General features: G+C 40.3%; 2 protein-coding genes across 2 annotated transcripts; one reads left to right on the plus strand and one right to left on the minus strand.

The window, feature by feature from the left end:
• Positions 1-3,200: 3,200 nt before the first annotated feature.
• On the minus strand, positions 3,201-4,345 carry LOC129758323 (leucine-rich repeat transmembrane neuronal protein 3-like). The gene is made up of 2 exons (XM_055755809.1): positions 4,302-4,345; positions 3,201-4,233 (listed from the first exon to the last, which is right to left on the minus strand). The coding sequence occupies exons 1-2, from the start codon at positions 4,343-4,345 to the stop codon at positions 3,201-3,203; spliced, it is 1,077 nt and encodes a 358-aa protein (XP_055611784.1).
• A 5,901-nt stretch (positions 4,346-10,246) lies between these two features.
• Positions 10,247-11,179, plus strand: LOC129758330 (phospholipase A2 inhibitor beta-like). Its single transcript, XM_055755820.1, has one exon. It carries the CDS (start codon positions 10,247-10,249, stop codon positions 11,177-11,179), a length of 933 nt encoding a protein of 310 aa, XP_055611795.1.
• The last annotated feature ends 8,333 nt before the right edge of the window (positions 11,180-19,512 follow it).

Below are 19,512 nucleotides of genomic sequence, written 5' to 3' on the forward strand. Positions count from 1 at the left end.
CAGCGAGATCTGGTAGTACCCGCTGTACAAATCAACCGCTATGAATACTTCCGCTCCTGATAGCTTATTTAGACAAGTCTCAATATCAGGCATCGGGAATCGATCTTTCACAGTTTTGCTGTTCAGTAGCCGGTAATCAATTGCCATACGGTACTGGTTATTCTTCTTGGGCACCAACACAACGCGGCTGTTATACGGAGATTCGGTTTCTTGGATGATCTCAGCATCAAGAAGCTCATGCACGATTTCTGCCAGTGCGGCTTCTTTCGCGTACTCCATTCGTCTGGGTTTCACAAATACAGGATCACTATCCACCAGCTGAATTTTCATTTCGGTTGACGATGCTTTTCCCAACTCCCTCATACTCAACGCAAAGCACTCACGATAACGATTAAGAGCACTCAACAAACTTCGGGTACTTTCGGGAGAACCTTCGGTATGTACTTGATCAAGCTTAATAGGTTTTCGAGGTACTGTCTCCACGATCTTGTACATGGACAACACTTCAGCGTCAACTTTCGATTGATTCAGGGATGAGGAATTTTTCGAAATCGGCTTATCCCACATGAATCTCACTTCGTTTCTTTTTTTCAGCATCATTATATCATCGCGTTCGATAATGTCTTTCCCGATGATCACCGACACGTCCTGTGCCCAATCCGGTACCACCGCCAGCGATACATTTAGCTCGATGTCGTCAACTTTTAATTCCGTCTCCACCAGCTCACTGATTTCCACTTTTTCACCTCGGCCAAAACCTTGCAGTAATAAATGGCTAGTTTTTATCCTCCCAACTTTATCTTTAAACTTTTCAGATATCGTTGATCGATCTGCACCAGAATCAATGTGAGCTTCAAATTTTACACCAGCCAATTGGATAGATTTCAGGAACAAACTTTTTCTATCCACCAGTCGCATTAGGTTTGCACAATTATTCGTTTTCTTCTGGGGGTTTTCTTTTTCAACTCGGGCCTTGCAATCTCGTTGAGCATGCACTTTTCCGTTGCTTCGAAAACATCTCATCTCAGGACACCTCCTCGCTAAATGCCCCGGCTCTTTGCACAAGAAGCAAACGGATTCTCTTGCCTCCTCCGTGCCCCTTTTAACTCCACTTTGAAGGATCTTCTCCATCCCGCTACCACCACTCGTAGTACCACAATTCAGGCACTGTAGTGGTTTTTCCAATCGCCAAACCAGACCTCTGGATAAATCGCTTGAGGCCACTCATGATGTAAGTGACGATTACTTCTTCCGCGAACCCTCCCTTGCGCCCCATGGCCACAATCTCGTAGACGTATTCTTCGATTACTTCACCGAGTTTCAATTTTCGTGCCGACATCAAATTGTGGTCATACACTGGATTCTTCTTTGTGGCAAATCCTTTCACAATTTCTTCTTTAAAAATTTCCCAGCTATGGGCTGCAATAGGGTTGCCCTCTAGCCAGATTTTAGCGCATCCCCCGAGAATAAGTCGAGCACAGTGCAATCTCATTGACTCGGACCATCCATAATTATTTCCAGTGTCATCGATAGACCTAATCCACGTTTCGGCCGCAGGACAAACTGGCACTTTCGGGTCACACACTGACACATAATCGCGTAATTATCGGAAATCAGGAGCACGTGACACAGACTCGCTTCGGTTAACCACCCGATTTTCAGTCAAAAGATCCAACTGAACTTTTAGAGCAGCAATTTGCGCTCTTAGTTCTTCCTCCATTTTGCTTTTGACCACAGTTGTCTTCACTTTGCGATCAGCAACTTTGCACGTGGCTTCTTAATCTGATATGTCGTAATAGTTTTTATCGTCAGATTCGGACATAACCGGCCCCCTCCAAGGCCCCTCGACTCAAAAATTTCCCGACGATGAAATTTTATACTCCGGCATCTACCCGACTAGTTCCCCGACGGTGAAACTATCTACTCTGGAACTACTCAGTGAACCCCCGACGATGGGATGCCTTACTCCGCCAGAAATAAAGCCCCGACGATGACTTTATTCTTCGTTCACGTATCGCGCACCGTTTTGCCTGGTTGAACAATCGAACTTTATAGTCTTGTAGGCCAAATTTAACGAGAGCCTACCCTACACACTTCGGAATACTTCTTCCGTCTTGCACGTGGATGAATTTCTCCGGTATCTCTAACTCACCAAGATACCTTACACCAAACTTGCACGTACAGTTCTACCCGGTTTTTGGTCATTCCGGTCAATCAGCAGTATCCGTAGTGCGAATCCTGTCTACAGCTGTGAGAAACCTTACTACCCCAGTTCCCTAATCACATGGGATATTTCGGATTCTAAAGGATAAACGTCTAGCTTCTTCGTGTGTAGGTTTAAGACTAAATGTATTGAACAAGTGTAAGTTAAAGAGTATTGCTCACTGCGGAAGTTCATGATCGCAGCGAACTGCGTTTGTAAACGTCAAAAATCCATTGCCTTATTGGCCAAATTGTTACACATGTTTAAAAAAAATCAAAAGACTAAACTTAAAGAATGCTTTATTGGGTTTGGGGCTTGTTGAACCACATTTTTGACGGTCGGCACAGAAAAAAAAACTTCGCATAAGATATTCAATATATGTTCGCTTCCATATACTAGGTTCTTGCTACGATGACATTGAGATCTATTTTCTTAGAGTTTTCGATTGTGTTTGGAGCCTTCGAATGACGTTTTTTTGGTGTCTGTTTTAACTTACTTAGACACTTGCCATGTGGAAAATACATGACTGGCATTGCTGAAGACTTACTTGACGAAAAAAAACTTGTGTTCTTTGGATTTTGGCTGGTTGCTGCACTCGTCGCTCTTAATGGTTTTAACTTTGCTCTCTGGTTGAATATTTTCGAAGCATTTCTTGTTAGTACATTCAAGATAATTATCATCCATTATTCTCCGGAATATTTGGGAGCTTTATTTACTCCAAACAGTAATATCACAAAACCGAACTTTCCTTCACACTGAAATTCGAAAGTAAATTGGCAAAATTGACGAAATTGACAAAACGGACAAAATGGACGAAATTGACAAAATAGACAAAATTGACATAATTGTTGTCAATTTTTTCATTTTTGTCAATTATGTAAATTTTGTAAATATTTTCAATATTGTAAATTTTGTCAATTTTGAAAATTTTGTCGATTTTGTAGATTTTGTCAATTTTGTGAATTTTGTCAATTTTGTCAATTTTGTCAATTTTTTTTCATATCTTTGCAAAATTGTACCGGCCGCAATTGGGGGAATTCACGTCGAAACAAAAGCTCTTCGATCTGCTAACCAACTGGTCCAACTCTTTGCTCCATGTCAGATCGTTCAGTGTCAAGTCGACCTCTTCCAGCGCTGGCAGGTCCAATTTCAGCAGTTCCTCCACCCCATTTAAACGATTGTAGCTTAAGTAGAGCGCTGACAAGGATGGCAGCCGAATGGAATCTCCAACTTTGAATGTCCGAAGCTGATTGTGGTTCAGAGAAAGTATTTGCAAATAATCGAATCCCTCGAATACGCTAAAATCAAACGAATCAAGTTGATTGTAATCGATATTCAGATAGGTCAAATTTTCAAAATTGTTTAGCCCGACAGGAATCCTGGAAAGCTGATTATGGCTCAGAGTCAAACTTTGAAGGCTGGGAAAATTCCACTTCGATGCATCCAGTTCCGTCATGTTGCAATCGACGATATGAAATGATCTCAATTTTTCTAAGAAAACCGTTTTCGATGCTATTATTTTAATTTGAGGCATCTGGCATATGATAAGTTCCTGGAGCGATACCATTTTCAGCAAGCCCAAATCAAGTTCAACAAGATGCAATTCATCCAAAAATAGTTGCTCAAGTTTGGTAAGATTATTGATAGACTGCGGAAGGACGGTTATTGGAGTGCCCGAAATTCTGAGTAATTTCAGATTGTCAACTCCTGCGAATGATATGTCGATATTTGCTGTGCGTTTACAGTGTTCTATCTCAACATACACGCAATTAACCGGGATGTAAAGCTCGCTGGATCGAACATTTGTAACACGAAACAGGAACGCTCGAGCTGCTAGGAAATCCATCAATTCAGCGGTGCAGTTCTTGATTTCGAGATCGATCAAATAGCAGATCGAATTATTTGGTTGAATCGGCGAAGGCCACCGGAATGAAGAATCCAACACGTCAACATCGAAGATCTTCTCTTCTTCCGCGAAACCGTGTACTACAATTTTCGTCGAAATCGGTTGAATGCTCAGCATCAGTAAACTGAAGATTGAAAAAATATAAATATAGGAACACTTATTTTGATAACTTTAAGCTTATTATAAACCTACCAAGCAATACAAATTTCAATGCGGAGTCCTGTCGATGGCAACATTTTGATGTCGAATAATCGTTTCAGCCTCAAATCGATTCGGTAATACTTATCATGACACCCAGTACGATAAGCGATTTATTCACGGATGAAATATCAAAACGCATTAGAATAAAATTACCTGCAATGATTTTGAATCCATCATCCGATCCATAGTTAAAAATAAATTTTGTTCTACTGGTTGAGTCGCACGATCTCTTTTTTTGCGTTCTGCAATTTTGATTACCTTTTTTCAATCCATTTTCCTGTAGCTTTCATCAAAAAAAATCCATTTCATTGAGACTTCTCTCTCAGTTTTAGAGAATATTTATTTATAGATTTTTTTACCATTTATTCAGATGACAATCAAACACACAATACTAATAAATTTTAAATCTTTGAAAACTTTCCCGTAATCTTTGAGCCATTTTGTCCACATGTTTTATTATTTTCGTGTCAATTGGCTAATTTTTGATTTTTTGTTTCATTTGTGTGTTATTTTTGAGTCATTTTACTGATATTTTTGAGATTTTTTTTGATGTCATTTTTGGATTATTTATCTGTAGTTTATGACAATTCGCCATTATTTTGTCACGTTTGTGCTCCTTTCGAGTAATTTTTATGCCATTTGTTTGTCATTTTTCTGCAATTTTGTGCCATTTGCCATTTGTGTCATTTTTCCATAATCGATGCGTCAATTTTCGGCCATTTTTGTGCCATTTCTGTGCCTCTTTTGTATTTTTTTAATATGTGGTTTCTGTGTTATTTTTATGTCAATGTTTTGATGTTTTGGACCATTTTGTGCCACTTTTCTATAATTTTTTTTTGTCATTTCTTTTTTCTTTTATGTATTAATTTGCTATTATTGTACCATTTCTATGCCATCTTTGTGCAACTTTTGTGCCATTTTTCGTTATATTTGTGTCGATTTTGTATTGTTTTTGTGACATTATTGCATTCTTGTGCTAGTATTGTGTCATTTTCATTTTTTTTGTGTTTTCATTCACTTTTTTGACTTTTTATGTAATTTTTATGACATATTCAAAAAAGTAGCAAACTCTATTGTGTCTCTTCGTGAAATTTTTGTTTAATTTTGAAAATTTTCGTACCCTTTTTTTCTACATTTGGTGCAATTTTGTGTTTTTCTGTCATTTTTGTGACAATTTTCTATCTAGCTTTACAATTTTGAGCCAATTTTGTGAGAAATTTTTTACCATAATTTTTTTTCGTTTTGTGCCTCTTCTAAGCCCCATTTTTGCCACCTTTTTTACATTTTTGTGTTATTATTGTGCATTTTTTTAATTATTTCTGTCATTCTGATTAATTGTGCCTTTTTCGTATCATTGAGCTATTGTTAGGCATTTTGGTGTCATCTTAAAGTCACTTTTTTATCATTTTTTGTTTTTATGGAATCATTTTGTGTAATTTTATTTTAATTATTAAGCTATAATTGCCTCTTTTATTGTGCAATCTCTGTGCCATTTTTGACCAAATTTTATGATATTTTTATATCACCTCAGTTTCATTTTTGAATCATTTTTCATGTCATTTTCGTGTCATTTTTGTGTCATTTTGATGTCATTTTGGTGCCATTTTTGTGTCATTATTTTGTCATTTTTTGTTCCATTTTTATGTCATTTTTGTGTCATTTGGTGTCATTTTTGTATCATTTTTGTGTCATTTTTGTGTCATTTTTGTGTCATTTTGTGTCATTTTAGTGTCATTTTGGTGTCATTTTTGTGTCATTTTGGTGTCATTTTCGCGTCATTTTGGTGTCATTTTGGTGTCATTTTCGTGTCATTTTGGTGTCATTTTGGTGTCATTTTTGTGTCATTTTGGTGTCATTTTCGCGTCATTTTGGTGTCATTTTGTGTAATTTTAGTGTCATTTTGGTGTAATTTTTGTGTCATTTCGGTGTCATTTAAGTGTAATTTTAGAGCCATTTTTGTCGTTTTTTTTTTGTTATTTTATGTTGTTTTGTCATTTTTGTTATTTTTGTCATTTTTGTAATTTTTGTCGTTTTTGTCATTTTTGTCATTTTTGTCATTTTTGTCATTTTTGTCATTTTTGTCATTTTTGTCATTTTTGTCATTCTTGTCATTTTTGTCATTTTTGTCATTTTTGTCATTTTTGTCATTTTTGTCATTTTTGTCATTTTTGTCATTTTTGTCATTTTTGTCATTTTTGTCATTTTTGTCATTTTTGTCATTTTTGTCATTTTTGTCATTTTTGTCATTTTTGTCATTTTTGTCATTTTTGTCATTTTTGTCATTTTTGTCATTTTTGTCATTTTGGTCATTTTTGTCATTTTTGTCATTTTTGTCATTTTTGTCATTTTTGACATTTTTGTCATTTTTGTCATTTTTGTCATTTTTGTCATTTTTGTCATTTTTGTCATTTTTGTCATTTTTGTCATTTTTGTCATTTTTGTCATTTTTGTCATTTTTGTCATTTTTGTCATTTTTGTCATTTTTGTCATTTTTGTCATTTTTGTCATTTTTGTCATTTTTGTCATTTTTGTCATTTTTGTCATTTTTGTCATTTTTGTCATTTTTGTCATTTTTGTCATTTTTGTCATTTTTGTCATTTTTGTCATTTTTGTCATTTTTGTCATTTTTGTCATTTTTGTCATTTTTGTCATTTTTGTCATTTTTGTCATTTTTGTCATTTTTGTCATTTTTGTCATTTTTGTCATTTTTGTCATTTTTGTCATTTTTGTCATTTTTGTCATTTTTGTCATTTTTGTCATTTTTGTCATTTTTGTCATTTTTGTCATTTTTGTCATTTTTGTCATTTTTGTCATTTTTGTCATTTTTGTCATTTTTGTCATTTTTGTCATTTTTGTCATTTTTGTCATTTTTGTCATTTTTGTCATTTTTGTCATTTTTGTCATTTTTGTCATTTTTGTCATTTTTGTCATTTTTGTCATTTTTGTCATTTTTGTCATTTTTGTCATTTTTGTCATTTTTGTCATTTTTGTCATTTTTGTCATTTTTGTCATTTTTGTCATTTTTGTCATTTTTGTCATTTTTGTCATTTTTGCCATTTTTGTCATTTTTGTCATTTTTGTCATTTTTGTCATTTTTGTCATTTTTGTCATTTTTGTCATTTTTTGTCATTTTTGTCATTTTTGTCATTTTTGTCATTTTTGTCATTTTTGTCATTTTTGTTATTTTTGTCATTTTTGTCATTTTTGTCATTTTTGTCATTTTTTTCATTTTTGTCATTTTTGTCATTTTTGTCATTTTTGTCATTTTTGTCATTTTTGTCATTTTTGTCATTTTTGTCATTTTTGTCATTTTTGTCATTTTTGTCATTTTTGTCATTTTTGTCATTTTTGTCATTTTTGTCATTTTTGTCATTTTTGTCATTTTTGTCATTTTTGTCATTTTTGTCATTTTTGTCATTTTTGTCATTTTTGTCATTTTTGTCATTTTTGTCATTTTTTTTCATTTTTGTCATTTTTTTTCATTTTTGTCATTTTTGTCATTTTTGTCATTTTTGTCATTTTTGTCATTTTTGTCATTTTTGTCATTTTTGTCATTTTTGTCATTTTTGTCATTTTTGTCATTTTTGTCATTTTTGTCATTTTTGTCATTTTTGTCATTTTTGTCATTTTTGTCATTTTTGTCATTTTTGTCATTTTTGTCATTTTTGTCATTTTTGTCATTTTTGTCATTTTTGTCATTTTTGTCATTTTTGTCATTTTTGTCATTTTTGTCATTTTTGTCATTTTTGTCATTTTTGTCATTTTTGTCATTTTTGTCATTTTTGTCATTTTTGTCATTTTTGTCATTTTTGTCATTTTTGTCATTTTTGTCATTTTTGTCATTTTTGTCATTTTTGTCATTTTTGTCATTTTTGTCATTTTTGTCATTTTTGTCATTTTTGTCATTTTTGTCATTTTTGTCATTTTTGTCATTTTTGTCATTTTTGTCATTTTTGTCATTTTTGTCATTTTTGTCATTTTTGTCATTTTTGTCGTTTTTGTCATTTTTGTCATTTTTGTCATTTTTGTCATTTTTGTCATTTTTGTCATTTTTGTCATTTTTGTCATTTTTGTCATTTTTGTCATTTTTGTCATTTTTGTCATTTTTGTCATTTTTGTCATTTTTGTCATTTTTGTCATTTTTGTCATTTTTGTCATTTTTGTCATTTTTGTCATTTTTGTCATTTTTGTGTCAATTTTGTGTCATTTTTGTGTCATTTTTGTGTCATTTTTGTTTCATTTCTATGACAATTTGGTGTCAGTTTTGTGTCATTTTTGTCATTTTTGTGTCATTATGGTGTCATTTTTGTGTCGATTTTGAGTCAATTTTGTATCATTTTTGTGTCATTTTTTTGTGTCATTTTTGTATCATTTTTGTGTCATTTTTGTGTCATTTTTGTGTCCTTTTTATGGCATTTTGGTGTCATTTTGGTGTCATTTTTGTGTCATTTTTGTGTCATGTTGGTGTTATTTTTGTGTCATTTTTGTGTCATTTTTTGTGTAATTTTTTATGTAATTATTGTGTAATTTTTGTGTAATTTTTGTGACATTTTCGTGTCCTATTTGTGTCATTTTTGTGTCATTTTGGTGTCATTTTTGTGTCATTTTTGTGTCATTTGTGTGTCATTTTTATGTCATTTTTGTGTCATTATTGTGTCATTTTTGTGTCATTTTTGTGTCATTTTGGTGTCATTTTGGTGTCATTTTGGTGTCATTTTTGTGTAATTTTTGTGTAATTTTTGTGTCATTTTTGAGTCATTTTGGTGTCAATTTTGTGTCATTTTTTTGTGTAATTTTTTTGTAATTTTTGTGTAATTTTTGTGTAATTTTTGTGACATTTTTGTGTTATTTTGGTGTCATTTTGGCGTCATTTCGGTGTCATTTTGGTGTCATTTTGGTGTCATTTTGTGTCATTTTGGTGTCATTTTTGTGTCATTTTTGTTTCTTTTTTGTGTTATTTTTGTGTCATTTTTGAGTCATTTTTGTGTCATTTTTGTGTCATTTTTGTGTCATTTTTGTGTCATTTGTGTCATTTTTGAGTCATTTTTGTGTAATTTTTGTGTCATTTTTGTGTAATTTTTTTGTTATTTTTGTGTCATTTGTGTGTCATTTTTGTGTCATTTTTGTCATTTTGATCTAGCATAATTGTGCGCGATGTTTACTCTTGGGCTCGAACTCACAGAAATCGGCGCAGGAACAACTGACTTGCCAGTTGAGCTTTTTCATAAGCCCAGAGCATTTTATGAATTTCGATTTCAACATAGGAACTTTTTTGAATATTGATTCGGAAGGTTGAAAATCGACTCATGAATCCAATGTCTTCGATCTAAATTTTGAGTTAAATTGAATACATCTGTAAAGGTTTTGCTTCTTCTAAAAAGTCCGAATTTTCCGATGTTTATTCATCAACAAAATTAAGTCTAACGATAGATTGACTGCGACTTCATTCGAAAAAATCACTGAGGCTCATTTTCGTGTTGATGTTCCATCAAGTGCTTGTGCAATTACATATAATTCTATAAATATTCCAAAAAAAAACCAAACGATGTGCCAGAGCATTTCATTTTTCGTGTAAGTGTGATCAAAACAACTTCAACAAACCTATTAACCCAAAACAAAATTGAGGTATTTAAAATCTGTCGTTCGTGAATGCTTCATTGTGAAAAGTTCGAGAAATTTCGAGGCTGACACAACAATGTTATTGACTGTTTTTTATTTGTTCATCATTTTTCATTCAATCAGTGAAAAACCTTAAAAGTTATTGAACTTTTTTCAGATTGATTGCGTCATGGATTTCTTTCTCCCTTGGCACCATTTACGTTTGTCCCCTGTGGAGGTTCGTAGGCTGCGAGGTGCTTCTCATCGATTGGCTGAACCCTTCCTTCCAGTGGCCTCAGCTCACAATCACCGATGTTCACATCATTGAACTCAAGGAAATGGAAGTTGTTCAACCCACTCGGCAACTATTCGAATTGCTGGGCAGCAAAAGTGAAGTGTTGAAAATATTCAATTGCTCCATGCCAACGTTTTATCTGCCAACAACGATAGTAAAATTATTTGTCGCCGATAGTTTAATGGAAGAATTCGATATCGCTGAGAGTGAGCACAACAAAATTGATGAAATCAACCTGAAAAATGTAACCATTAAAAAGCTTCCTAACAACATGCACATTCTGCAACATTTGATAACGATCGATTTTAAAAACGTTGATACAGAAACAGCAAGGCTGAGTGATTTCAATGATGTTCAAACTAAATTTCTAAGGCTTGATGCGGTTTCACGAAACTTTGAAAGCTCTTTAATTTCGAACAACTTTCTGGAGCTTTTGAAGTTGAGCAATTTCAACCATTCAAACATAGACGTAGGCAATTGGATTTTGCCCAAATTGAAACATCTGATACTGAGTGACAACAAATTGACAACCTTGCCCAGTAATTGTCATTCGATAGCTCATATCCAGACTTTGAGCATGGACAGCAACATGTTCCAAGAGCTTGAAATGAATCAGTTCAGCATTTTCACCCGAATAAAGGAAATCAATATGGGAAACAACCTGATCGAGCGAATCATCGTCAGCGAAGGGCTAGAGTTGCCATTGCTGGAATCTTTGTGTTTCAAAAACAATCTACTTACCGATGTGATGGCACTGGAACTTATCTCTATGCCAAACATTGACCTTCTTGATCTCACCAAGAACAGACTGCAGACCGTGGATTTGAAGATCGAAGTTCTGCATACCCAGTCGTTCATCCTTATCGCTGGCAACCCGATCGATTGTGAGTGGGCCAAGGTGGAAGCAGCCCGGGAGGATAGCGCTTTCAGTTTGATGACTGTGGTGATGCGAAGAGCCTGTTCTATTGATGATTGATTATAGTTTGTTATCAAAAATAAAATGTAGAAAACTTTCTACCATTTTTTTTTTCATATACACATATGAGAGAGGATGGGGAGACTTGATCCCATTTTTTTGTTTCTTGATAAATTTTTGGTAAAAAAAAATCCACTCGATCCACTGAAGTTTCTAACAGCATGTAATATCAAGTTTCTATGCTCTTAAAAATAGGACGAGTATAGGTTTACCAAGCAATTATTATGATACCACTAGTCATTGGATAAATAAATAGTAATATATTCCAGTGGAGGCAATATTCATACATAAATTTAATTCTTTCTTAAGCGACTTAAACTACACCAATTGGGCGTTATCCGACACCTTATTCGTATCTATCGGAAGAATGCAGGATTTTGCTCTCATAGCCTTCAAATCGTTGCCAGCGACAATATTTTTCAGTTCTCTCATTGGTCAATATAACTCAATTCCCATCTGATTTTTAGCCATTAGCTGATTGAAGAGAGAACGTGACGATGATTTTCTCACTTGAAGTCTGCGCGGAAGCAAAATGTTTTCAAAATTTACAACATGGCGGACTTTCTATCATATCCGATTTAAATTGACTCTAGACGACATGCGATCTTTTCAATATACAGTTATAATTTCGATCTGCAACACCATTGTAAACGACTTGACTTATCATTTCTGATACGATTTCATGTTTGCTGGAAATATTCCTCCAATTCACTCGGTCCCAGCGCCCGTTCTCCAACTTCTCCGGCATCTCACATACGCCAGTTCAAGCTCCACTTGGGCTAACCACCTCGATCGTTGCGCCCCTGCTCATCTCGTTCCTATCAGATTCGTAGCGAATAGCTGTTTTGCAGGACAGTCGTCCGGCATTCTCGCAACATGTCTTGCCCAGCGTATCCGACCAGCCTTCGCCACCTTCTGGATTCTGGCTTCACCGTAGAGTCACGCGAGCTCGTGGTTCATCCATCGCCTCCACAATCCGTTCTCCTGCACTCCGTCAAAGATGGTCGTCGCTCAAATACTCCGAGTGTTCGCAGGTCCTCCTCAAGCAATACCCATATCTCGTGCCCGTAGAGGACAATCGGTCTAATGAGCGTTGTGTATAGGCGAGGGTTAAGTTTTCTCGACCGCAGTTGCTTGTGGAGTCCACGGCTGGTGTCATTGTCTGCAGTCAGAGATAGACAAAGTCTTCGACTAAGTATCTCCAGCTCGTCGCCCGTCGATCGTGACCTTGTTATTATTAGTCTTGAACGTATTAATCACTAACCCAATCCTTCCTGCGTTTCAGTTTGTGGTAGATCTCCTCCATCCCCGCAAATGATCTGCCGGCTATATCAATATCTTTGGCCAAGTGGATAAGTTGACTGGATCTGTTGAAAATCGTGCTTCGCATTTCCGCCACAGCTCCTCGAACAACACCTTTTAGCGCCACGTTGAACATCAAGAAGGATGGACCATCGCCTAGTCGAAGCCCGCTGCGTGATTCGAATGAACTCGACAATTCACCAGAAATCCGTTCCATCCATCGTCGCCTTGATCAGTCTGATAAGCTTTCCGGAAAAGCCGTTCTCGTCCATGATTTGCAATAGCTCGTAACGGTCGATCGTGTCGTATGCAGCTTTGAAGCCGATGAATAGCTGGTGCGTAGGGACTTGGTGTTCACGGCATTTTTGGAGGATTTACCGTAATGTGAAGATCTGGTCTGTCGTTGACTGTCCCTCCATGAAGCCGGCCTGATGACTTCCCACGAATCTGTTTGCTTGTGGCGCTAGGCGGCGGAGTAGGATTCGGGACAACACTTTGAAGGCGGCATTCAGGAACGTGATGGCTCGGTATTTTTCACAGTCCAATTTGACTTCCTTCTTTTAGATGGGGCATCTTACACCCTCCTTCCACTTCTCTGGTAGATGTTCTGTGTCCCGGATCCGAACCATCAACCGGTGTATACAATCGGCCAATTTGTCCGGGCCCATTTTGATAAGCTCAGCTACGATGCCATACTTCTTAGCCGACTTTTCGCTATTCAGCTGGTGAATGGCTTCCTTAACTTCAACCTTTGTTGGGAGTGGCTCCACCTCGTCGTTGGCTATGCCGGCCGTAAACCTTCCCCCACCATCTTGGTCACCTACATGTGCGCCGTTCAGGTGTTTATCGAAGTGCTGCTCCCACCTTTTGATCACCTCACGATTGTCCGTCAGGATGTCCCCGTCCTTATCCCGGCACAATTCGGTTTGCGGCACGAAGCCTTTGCGGGATGCGTTGAGTTTCTTTTAGAACTTTTGTGTTTCCTGGGAACGATGCAGATGTTTCAGCTCCAACTCGAGCTCCTCTTCCTCCAGGCGCCGCTTTTTCTCTGTCGGAGATTTTCCACGATACGACGGGTTCCTCTTTGCACTACTGCTGTCCGCGCGGCATTCTCGTAGTCCATCACCCTCCTACATTCCTCGTCGAACTAGCCGTTCCGTCTAGTTCGTTCCACGTTCCCGATGACGTTCTCTGCAACGCTGTTGATGGCTGTCTTGATGATATCCCAACAGTCCTAGAGAGGGCCGTCAGCACTGTTTCGAGCGATTGTGCGTAATCTGCAGCGACGTCAGTCAGGTTGCTTCAGACGTTGGATATTCAACCGAAGCAGGCGTTGGTTATGTTTGTTGTTCACTACGAAGAGATTTTGGCGAATCTTCATCATCATCAGATAATGGTCTGACTTGAAGTTGGTGCCTCGACAGAATCTGACGTCGATAATGTTCGAGAAGTGCCGGTTGTCTTCAATGGTGTAGAAAAACAGTGTGCTGTGGTTTGGTTAACAAACTATATTTGAACTGGTAGAGAATGTAAACTGGTAAGCGGCTTTTAAAGAATACACATTTGAATTTTCATGGCTTGCCTAGTTTGGTTTAATTTGAGTGAAACTTATTCTACCGGGTTATTATAATTATCGCCTAGGGTTGTTCCTTAACACCCCCTCTCAATCCTAGGGTGGAACGATGATGTTTCAATGAACCAGCCGGCAGACTTTTGTTGAGGACATCTGGACATATCCAGATGTTTCATTCGCTTCTGATCTCGAGGCTCTTCTGCGATGTGAATGCAGGACTGGTTGTCTTCGTGGATTGTCAGCGGGGATCGCAGGACCACACCAAATTCGGACAGCAGGTTCTTCACCCAGATGGCGTCACATGCCGCCTGGCTTAGGGACACGTGCTCGGCTTCGGTGGATGATAGTGACACGGTTGTTTGTTTCCTGCTCATCCGTGCGACCGTGTTGCCGAGAATCTGGAACAGGTAACCGGAGGTGGAATGCCGAGTATCGGCATCGTTCCCCCAGCCAGCGTCAGCGAAACCGATGATTGGCTCGCCGCCTTAGTCTTGCTTGGTGTAGACCAACCGAAAATCCTTCGTCCCTTGAGGGTACCGCAAGACACGCTTCAAATAGGCCCAATGCGTATCAGTGGCACCACTCTGGAACCGACTCAGGTAGTTAACCACGAAGCTGATATCCGGTCGCGAGGAGAGCATCAGGTATGTGAGGCAACCGACGAGCTCTCGATAAGGCTGCTGTGTTGACTTCTCGCTTTCGGAATTTCGGCCCCGCTTGAGGTTTATCTCCAGTGGGAAGGCAACAGGCTTGCAGTTCCGCATTCCGAACCGCTCAAGCAGGGAAGATACATACGTACCCGGCTTGACTGATGGACAATGTACTTTGCTTCCTGTTGCGCTCAATTTTCAGGCTAAGAAAAGTGCTGACGTCTTTCAGGTCTTCTATCTCCAACTCGGCTGCTAGTTGCGACTTGATCCACTTCAATTTTTCAGTGGAATCCGCTGCAATCAAGATGTCGTCCACGTCGAGGATCAGGTACACCTTGAAGTTTTCGGTTACCAGGGTGTACAGGCAGTTGTCGTAGGGACACCGCTTGAAACCTAACTCCACGATGTACTTGTTGAACCGCACGTTTCAACTGCGAAGCGCCTGCTTCAGGCCGTACAGGGATTTGTTTAGTCGGCACACTTTATTACCCCTCTCAAACCCTGGTGGCTGTCGAACGTACACCGTTTCTTCCAGATTTCCGTTGAGGAGGGCGGTGCGAACGTCCATCTGGTGCAGGTGTAAGTCTTGCTCGACCGCCACTGCCAAAATCGTTCTAACGGTACTCATCCGTTTCGTGGTAGTCGTACCCAGCACGTTGAGAGCAGCCTTTGGCGACCAGTCGAGAAGGTTCATCCTTTTTGATTTTTAACACCCACTTGCACGGCACAATTCGACTGCCGGTAGGGGGGTCGACAAGATTCCAGGTGCGGTTCTTCTCCAAGGGCCGCATTTCTTCGTCGACAGCAGCTTTCCACAACGGTCAATCGTCATGCTTCTTGAGTTTCTCGACGTCTTCTGGCAGCTCGTCGAAGTAGGACTCGGCATTCAATGCAAAGGCGATGTAGCACTCGTCTACTGAATCGCATCGACCAGCGTGGCGTTTCGGGGATGGATTCAACTCGTAGTCGGAAAAACGAGCCGGCCGCTTTTTCGCTCGTCCACTTCTCCTTTTAGGCACTTTTTCTTGATTGTTCAGCACTGTTTCGATATTCGAGACTTTTTCAAATTCATTTTCATCACTATCGTCTATCAGTTTATCATCCTATACAGATTCGTCATCAGATTCCAATACTTTTAGACTAGAATTGTTTTTGTGTTCATTTTGTTTCACTGAATCTATCGTGTCAGATTGATCATCACTGTATTTAACACTTTTCACGATCATTTTTCGTTGATCAGGATCCCACAGACGATATCCGTTGTTCCCGTATCCAACCAGGAAACACACATTGCTCTTCGGATCAAGTTTGGGCCTTTTCTCCTTCGGGATGTGGACGAACGCCTTGCTTCCGAAGACGCGTTTGGCTTGTGTCCGAACCACATCTCGTACGGCGTTTTTGCTTCCTTCAAAGCAGCGGTGGGGCTCCGGTTGATGACGAACACTGCTGCTAAAACCGCTTCAGACCACATGTATCGTTGGAATTTGTACTCGTCCAGCATCGCCCGAGCACGCTCCATGATAGTTCTGTTCGTGCGAGTTAAGTTTTCACGGGCGGGTGATACTTAAACAAAAAACAACTTTATTCGTTCGCGGGTCGATTCCGACTGACTTTTTAATCCTACTCAAATTATAACTACCTACCTATTGCCTAGCTTACAGTTCACACTCAGATTTTTGCTGGTTAGCTATTCTACGCCGATCAGGTGCCAGGTCGATCGATGGTTCCCATCGATCCCAATGTTATCGTCAGCAATCTTCGATGTTCCCGTTGAGCCAACGTCACTGCCAACAACCAACGATGTAACCGTCAGCAACTTATCGATGTCGCCGACCGGATAGCTGTGTTGCTAACTTGCACTCGGCAACGCCGTTCTGCTGAGGCGTATAGGGGATGGTGGTTTCCATGACGATACCTTCTTCGATGCAGTACTCCTGGAATTCGGTGTTGATGTACTCGCCACCATTATCGCTTCTCAATCGGGCGATTTTTGTTCCAAAGCGAGCAGTGGCCATCGCTGCATATATCCTGAACGCCTCAAAGACTTCGCTCTTCGCTTCGAGAATGTAGACGGCGGTAAAATGCGTGAAGTCATCGATGAAGCTCACAAAGATTTTCCCACCATTCCAGGATGCTGGTGTAGAAGTTTCGGATGGAAAGATCAAACAACTTCTATGTCTGAACTAAGACTACCTCTCCTGGAACCTCGTTCCACTTTATTTATACAAGCAAAGACGCTGGCTCTGGATCGTCAACAGTGGAGGTCCTTTCTCACGGCCCTATGCACCGGGAGACCGGCGCGGGATCATAAACTAAGTTAAAGATAAGCATAAACTAAGTTCAAGATAAGCACCCGACGCGTTGGTAATTTCCATCGTTCTTTTTGGTTTCGTTCTATGCATCAAACCAAACAAACGTGATGGAAATTACTAATGATTCTAACCCAAGCGTGGGAAACAGGCAGAGGGAAATAGTTTATCCTAACCCAAACGTGGGAGACAGAGGGAAATAGCTAATTCTAGCCAGGTGGCTGAAGCATAAATTATGCTGAGCCACACTGGCGAGGAAGCTCCACACACGTCTGTATGGATGAGCTCCAAGGGTCGTGAGGAGCGGGGCTTTGAGGACTCCTCGAATGACAACCTAGCTTGCTTCCCCTTCATGCAGGGCTTGAAAATCTCGCTTCCAGATTCAGAGTCTGCGGCGGCGTCCAAACCTTTGACCATCTCGTTTAGGATCAGTTTCTGAAGATTAGCTTTCCCGATGTGCCCGTACCGGCGATGCCAAAACGACAGCTTTCCTTCGGCTTCTGCCGTCAGCGCCGAACCGAATCCGGAGGTTTACTCATGTAACGTTACTTAAAAATTCTGCAAAAAATCATGAATGAGTTTTGAACCTAAACGAAGCTTTTAAGACCCCATTCAAAAATGACCCCAAATCGACTCAGTCTAATGATCATCTTGGAACGTTCGTTTTTTTTATTAGTTAATCACCCAGGTGGTAAATACTTTTCACGGATTGTATTCCAAGGCAAGGCGAGCCACCGCGTCTCCCCAGTATGCTACTCTGGGTCCATGGGTGCAATTGGTCGATTCTAGATACTATGTACCCCTACGCCATAAAGTCCACCTGGAGCCTCTGGCCATAATTCCCATCCGGACCTGCAACAAAGGCTATCCTCGTGATGGGAGACCAAGTCCGCGCCCAAGCGCTCATCGGCAACTCTAGTTCGAGTCAAACTCCAGCATATATACCCTGCCTCTTGTTACGATTCAAGACTAAGGACCTCTCCTCTAACCACTCGAGGTCCGGCTTTTACTCGCAACTCGAGACTAGCTTGGTTCCCACGAATATCGTGCGCTCCGCCTCTGTTCGAGTCCACTGCAAGAGACCAATGACCTCTCCTCTAACGACTCGAGATCTTGGCTCCGCTTGGTTAGGCTCGAGGCCCTCTCTTCTTTGCCCGTCCGTGTGCCGAATTGAAGGCAGCTTATCCTGGACACGCGCCTGTCACAGCACACGTCCGAGGCTTTACGAAACTACTTGGATGATTCCCGGCGAAGACGTCATCCTACACCGACTAGAGTGACTCACCCGCCGACGACGTGAAGTCACCCGAGAGTATTCCGCGGCGTGAATACTCTTCCCCTTGCGAGTTCGACTGCGAAGAAGGTATAGTCTTATTCCCGCAGTTTTATCGTAGGGAGCACGTTCGACTCAGAAACTCCGTGGCGGTGGAGGTATCCTACACAACGTTCGCAACGGCAAAAGGTAAAGTCTTATATTTGTATGCATTACTGCCAGATTTGGACGCACGCTACTCAGATGCTCCCCGACGATGGAGTTACCCTACACCGGACTGGAGCTGGTTTGAACTCCTCTGCAGGGCAGTCATGATCCGGGTGAACCCATCGCTGACCACGCGCCAAATATTGGCATCCCCACACATCCTCCGCACGATGTTGTCGGCTGTCGTGTCTGGTCCGCAGGTGGCAAGCGTGTTAGTGCGTACCTTCGAACCTCGGTCAGTTGAACACTACGTGCTCTGGTGTCTCAATTGTGTCACCGCAGGTTGGGCAGAATGGCGAGGCCACGTGTCCAAACCAATTGCAATGGTGGTACTGCATAAAGCATCCGTGACAAGTCAAGATCTGTGTCATGCAGAATCCACCTCTCCATGTCTCCGATCCATCGAGTCCGCCAGCCGCGATGAGTCCACCAGCCGCGTGCCGGGCTGCCCCACTGGTGCTACCAGCTAGACATCGAGGCCTCTCTGGCATATTTCCGCACATCGAGTATGTACCTGTGCTCGTAACAGAAGATGTCTTCCTCTAGCAAGACCGAGATTGGCATGACCCCCACCACAATGTCAGCAGATACAGAGAACACCTTTCGGTCTGCGCTGATAACTCGCAGGTTCATCAGCCACTGCACGCTGCAGAGCTTTTACAGATTACACTGGCTGCTCAAGGCTGCCACTCTGTACCGCAAAATGTACGAAGTCACACTCGCCAGGAGCTTTCTTCTGCTGCAGTGTGGATTTGATTGCGCACGGTCCAGCTGCAATCGTCCCTGATTGTGCTGAAATGAGGTTGGTGATCAGCACCATCACGGTCTTGTGGTGAGCCAGACGCAAGCTCTTGGAGCGTATCCAACTTCTCAATCGCTACTGTGGTAAGTAGCTGGACCTCTCCGGTTGATGGGCCCGATGCCCGGCGAATCCCACGATGACGATGACGATGACGACGATGTTCCACAATACCGGGCCAAGTATTGATCCTTGTGGAACCCCTGCCGAGACACTCACT

Source organism: Uranotaenia lowii, chromosome 1, assembly GCF_029784155.1.
Source record: "Uranotaenia lowii strain MFRU-FL chromosome 1, ASM2978415v1, whole genome shotgun sequence".
Lineage (NCBI taxonomy): Eukaryota > Metazoa > Arthropoda > Insecta > Diptera > Culicidae > Uranotaenia > Uranotaenia lowii.

Coding starts and splice junctions, on each gene's coding strand:
- LOC129758323 (XM_055755809.1), bottom strand. CDS start 4,345: ATGTTGCCATCGACAGGACTCCGCATTGAAATTTGTATTGCTTG. Junction 4,234..4,301: donor ATTGAAATTTGTATTGCTTG/GTAGGTTTATAA, acceptor TTCAATCTTCAG/TTTACTGATGCTGAGCATTC.
- LOC129758330 (XM_055755820.1), top strand. CDS start 10,247: ATGGAAGTTGTTCAACCCACTCGGCAACTATTCGAATTGCTGGGCAGC.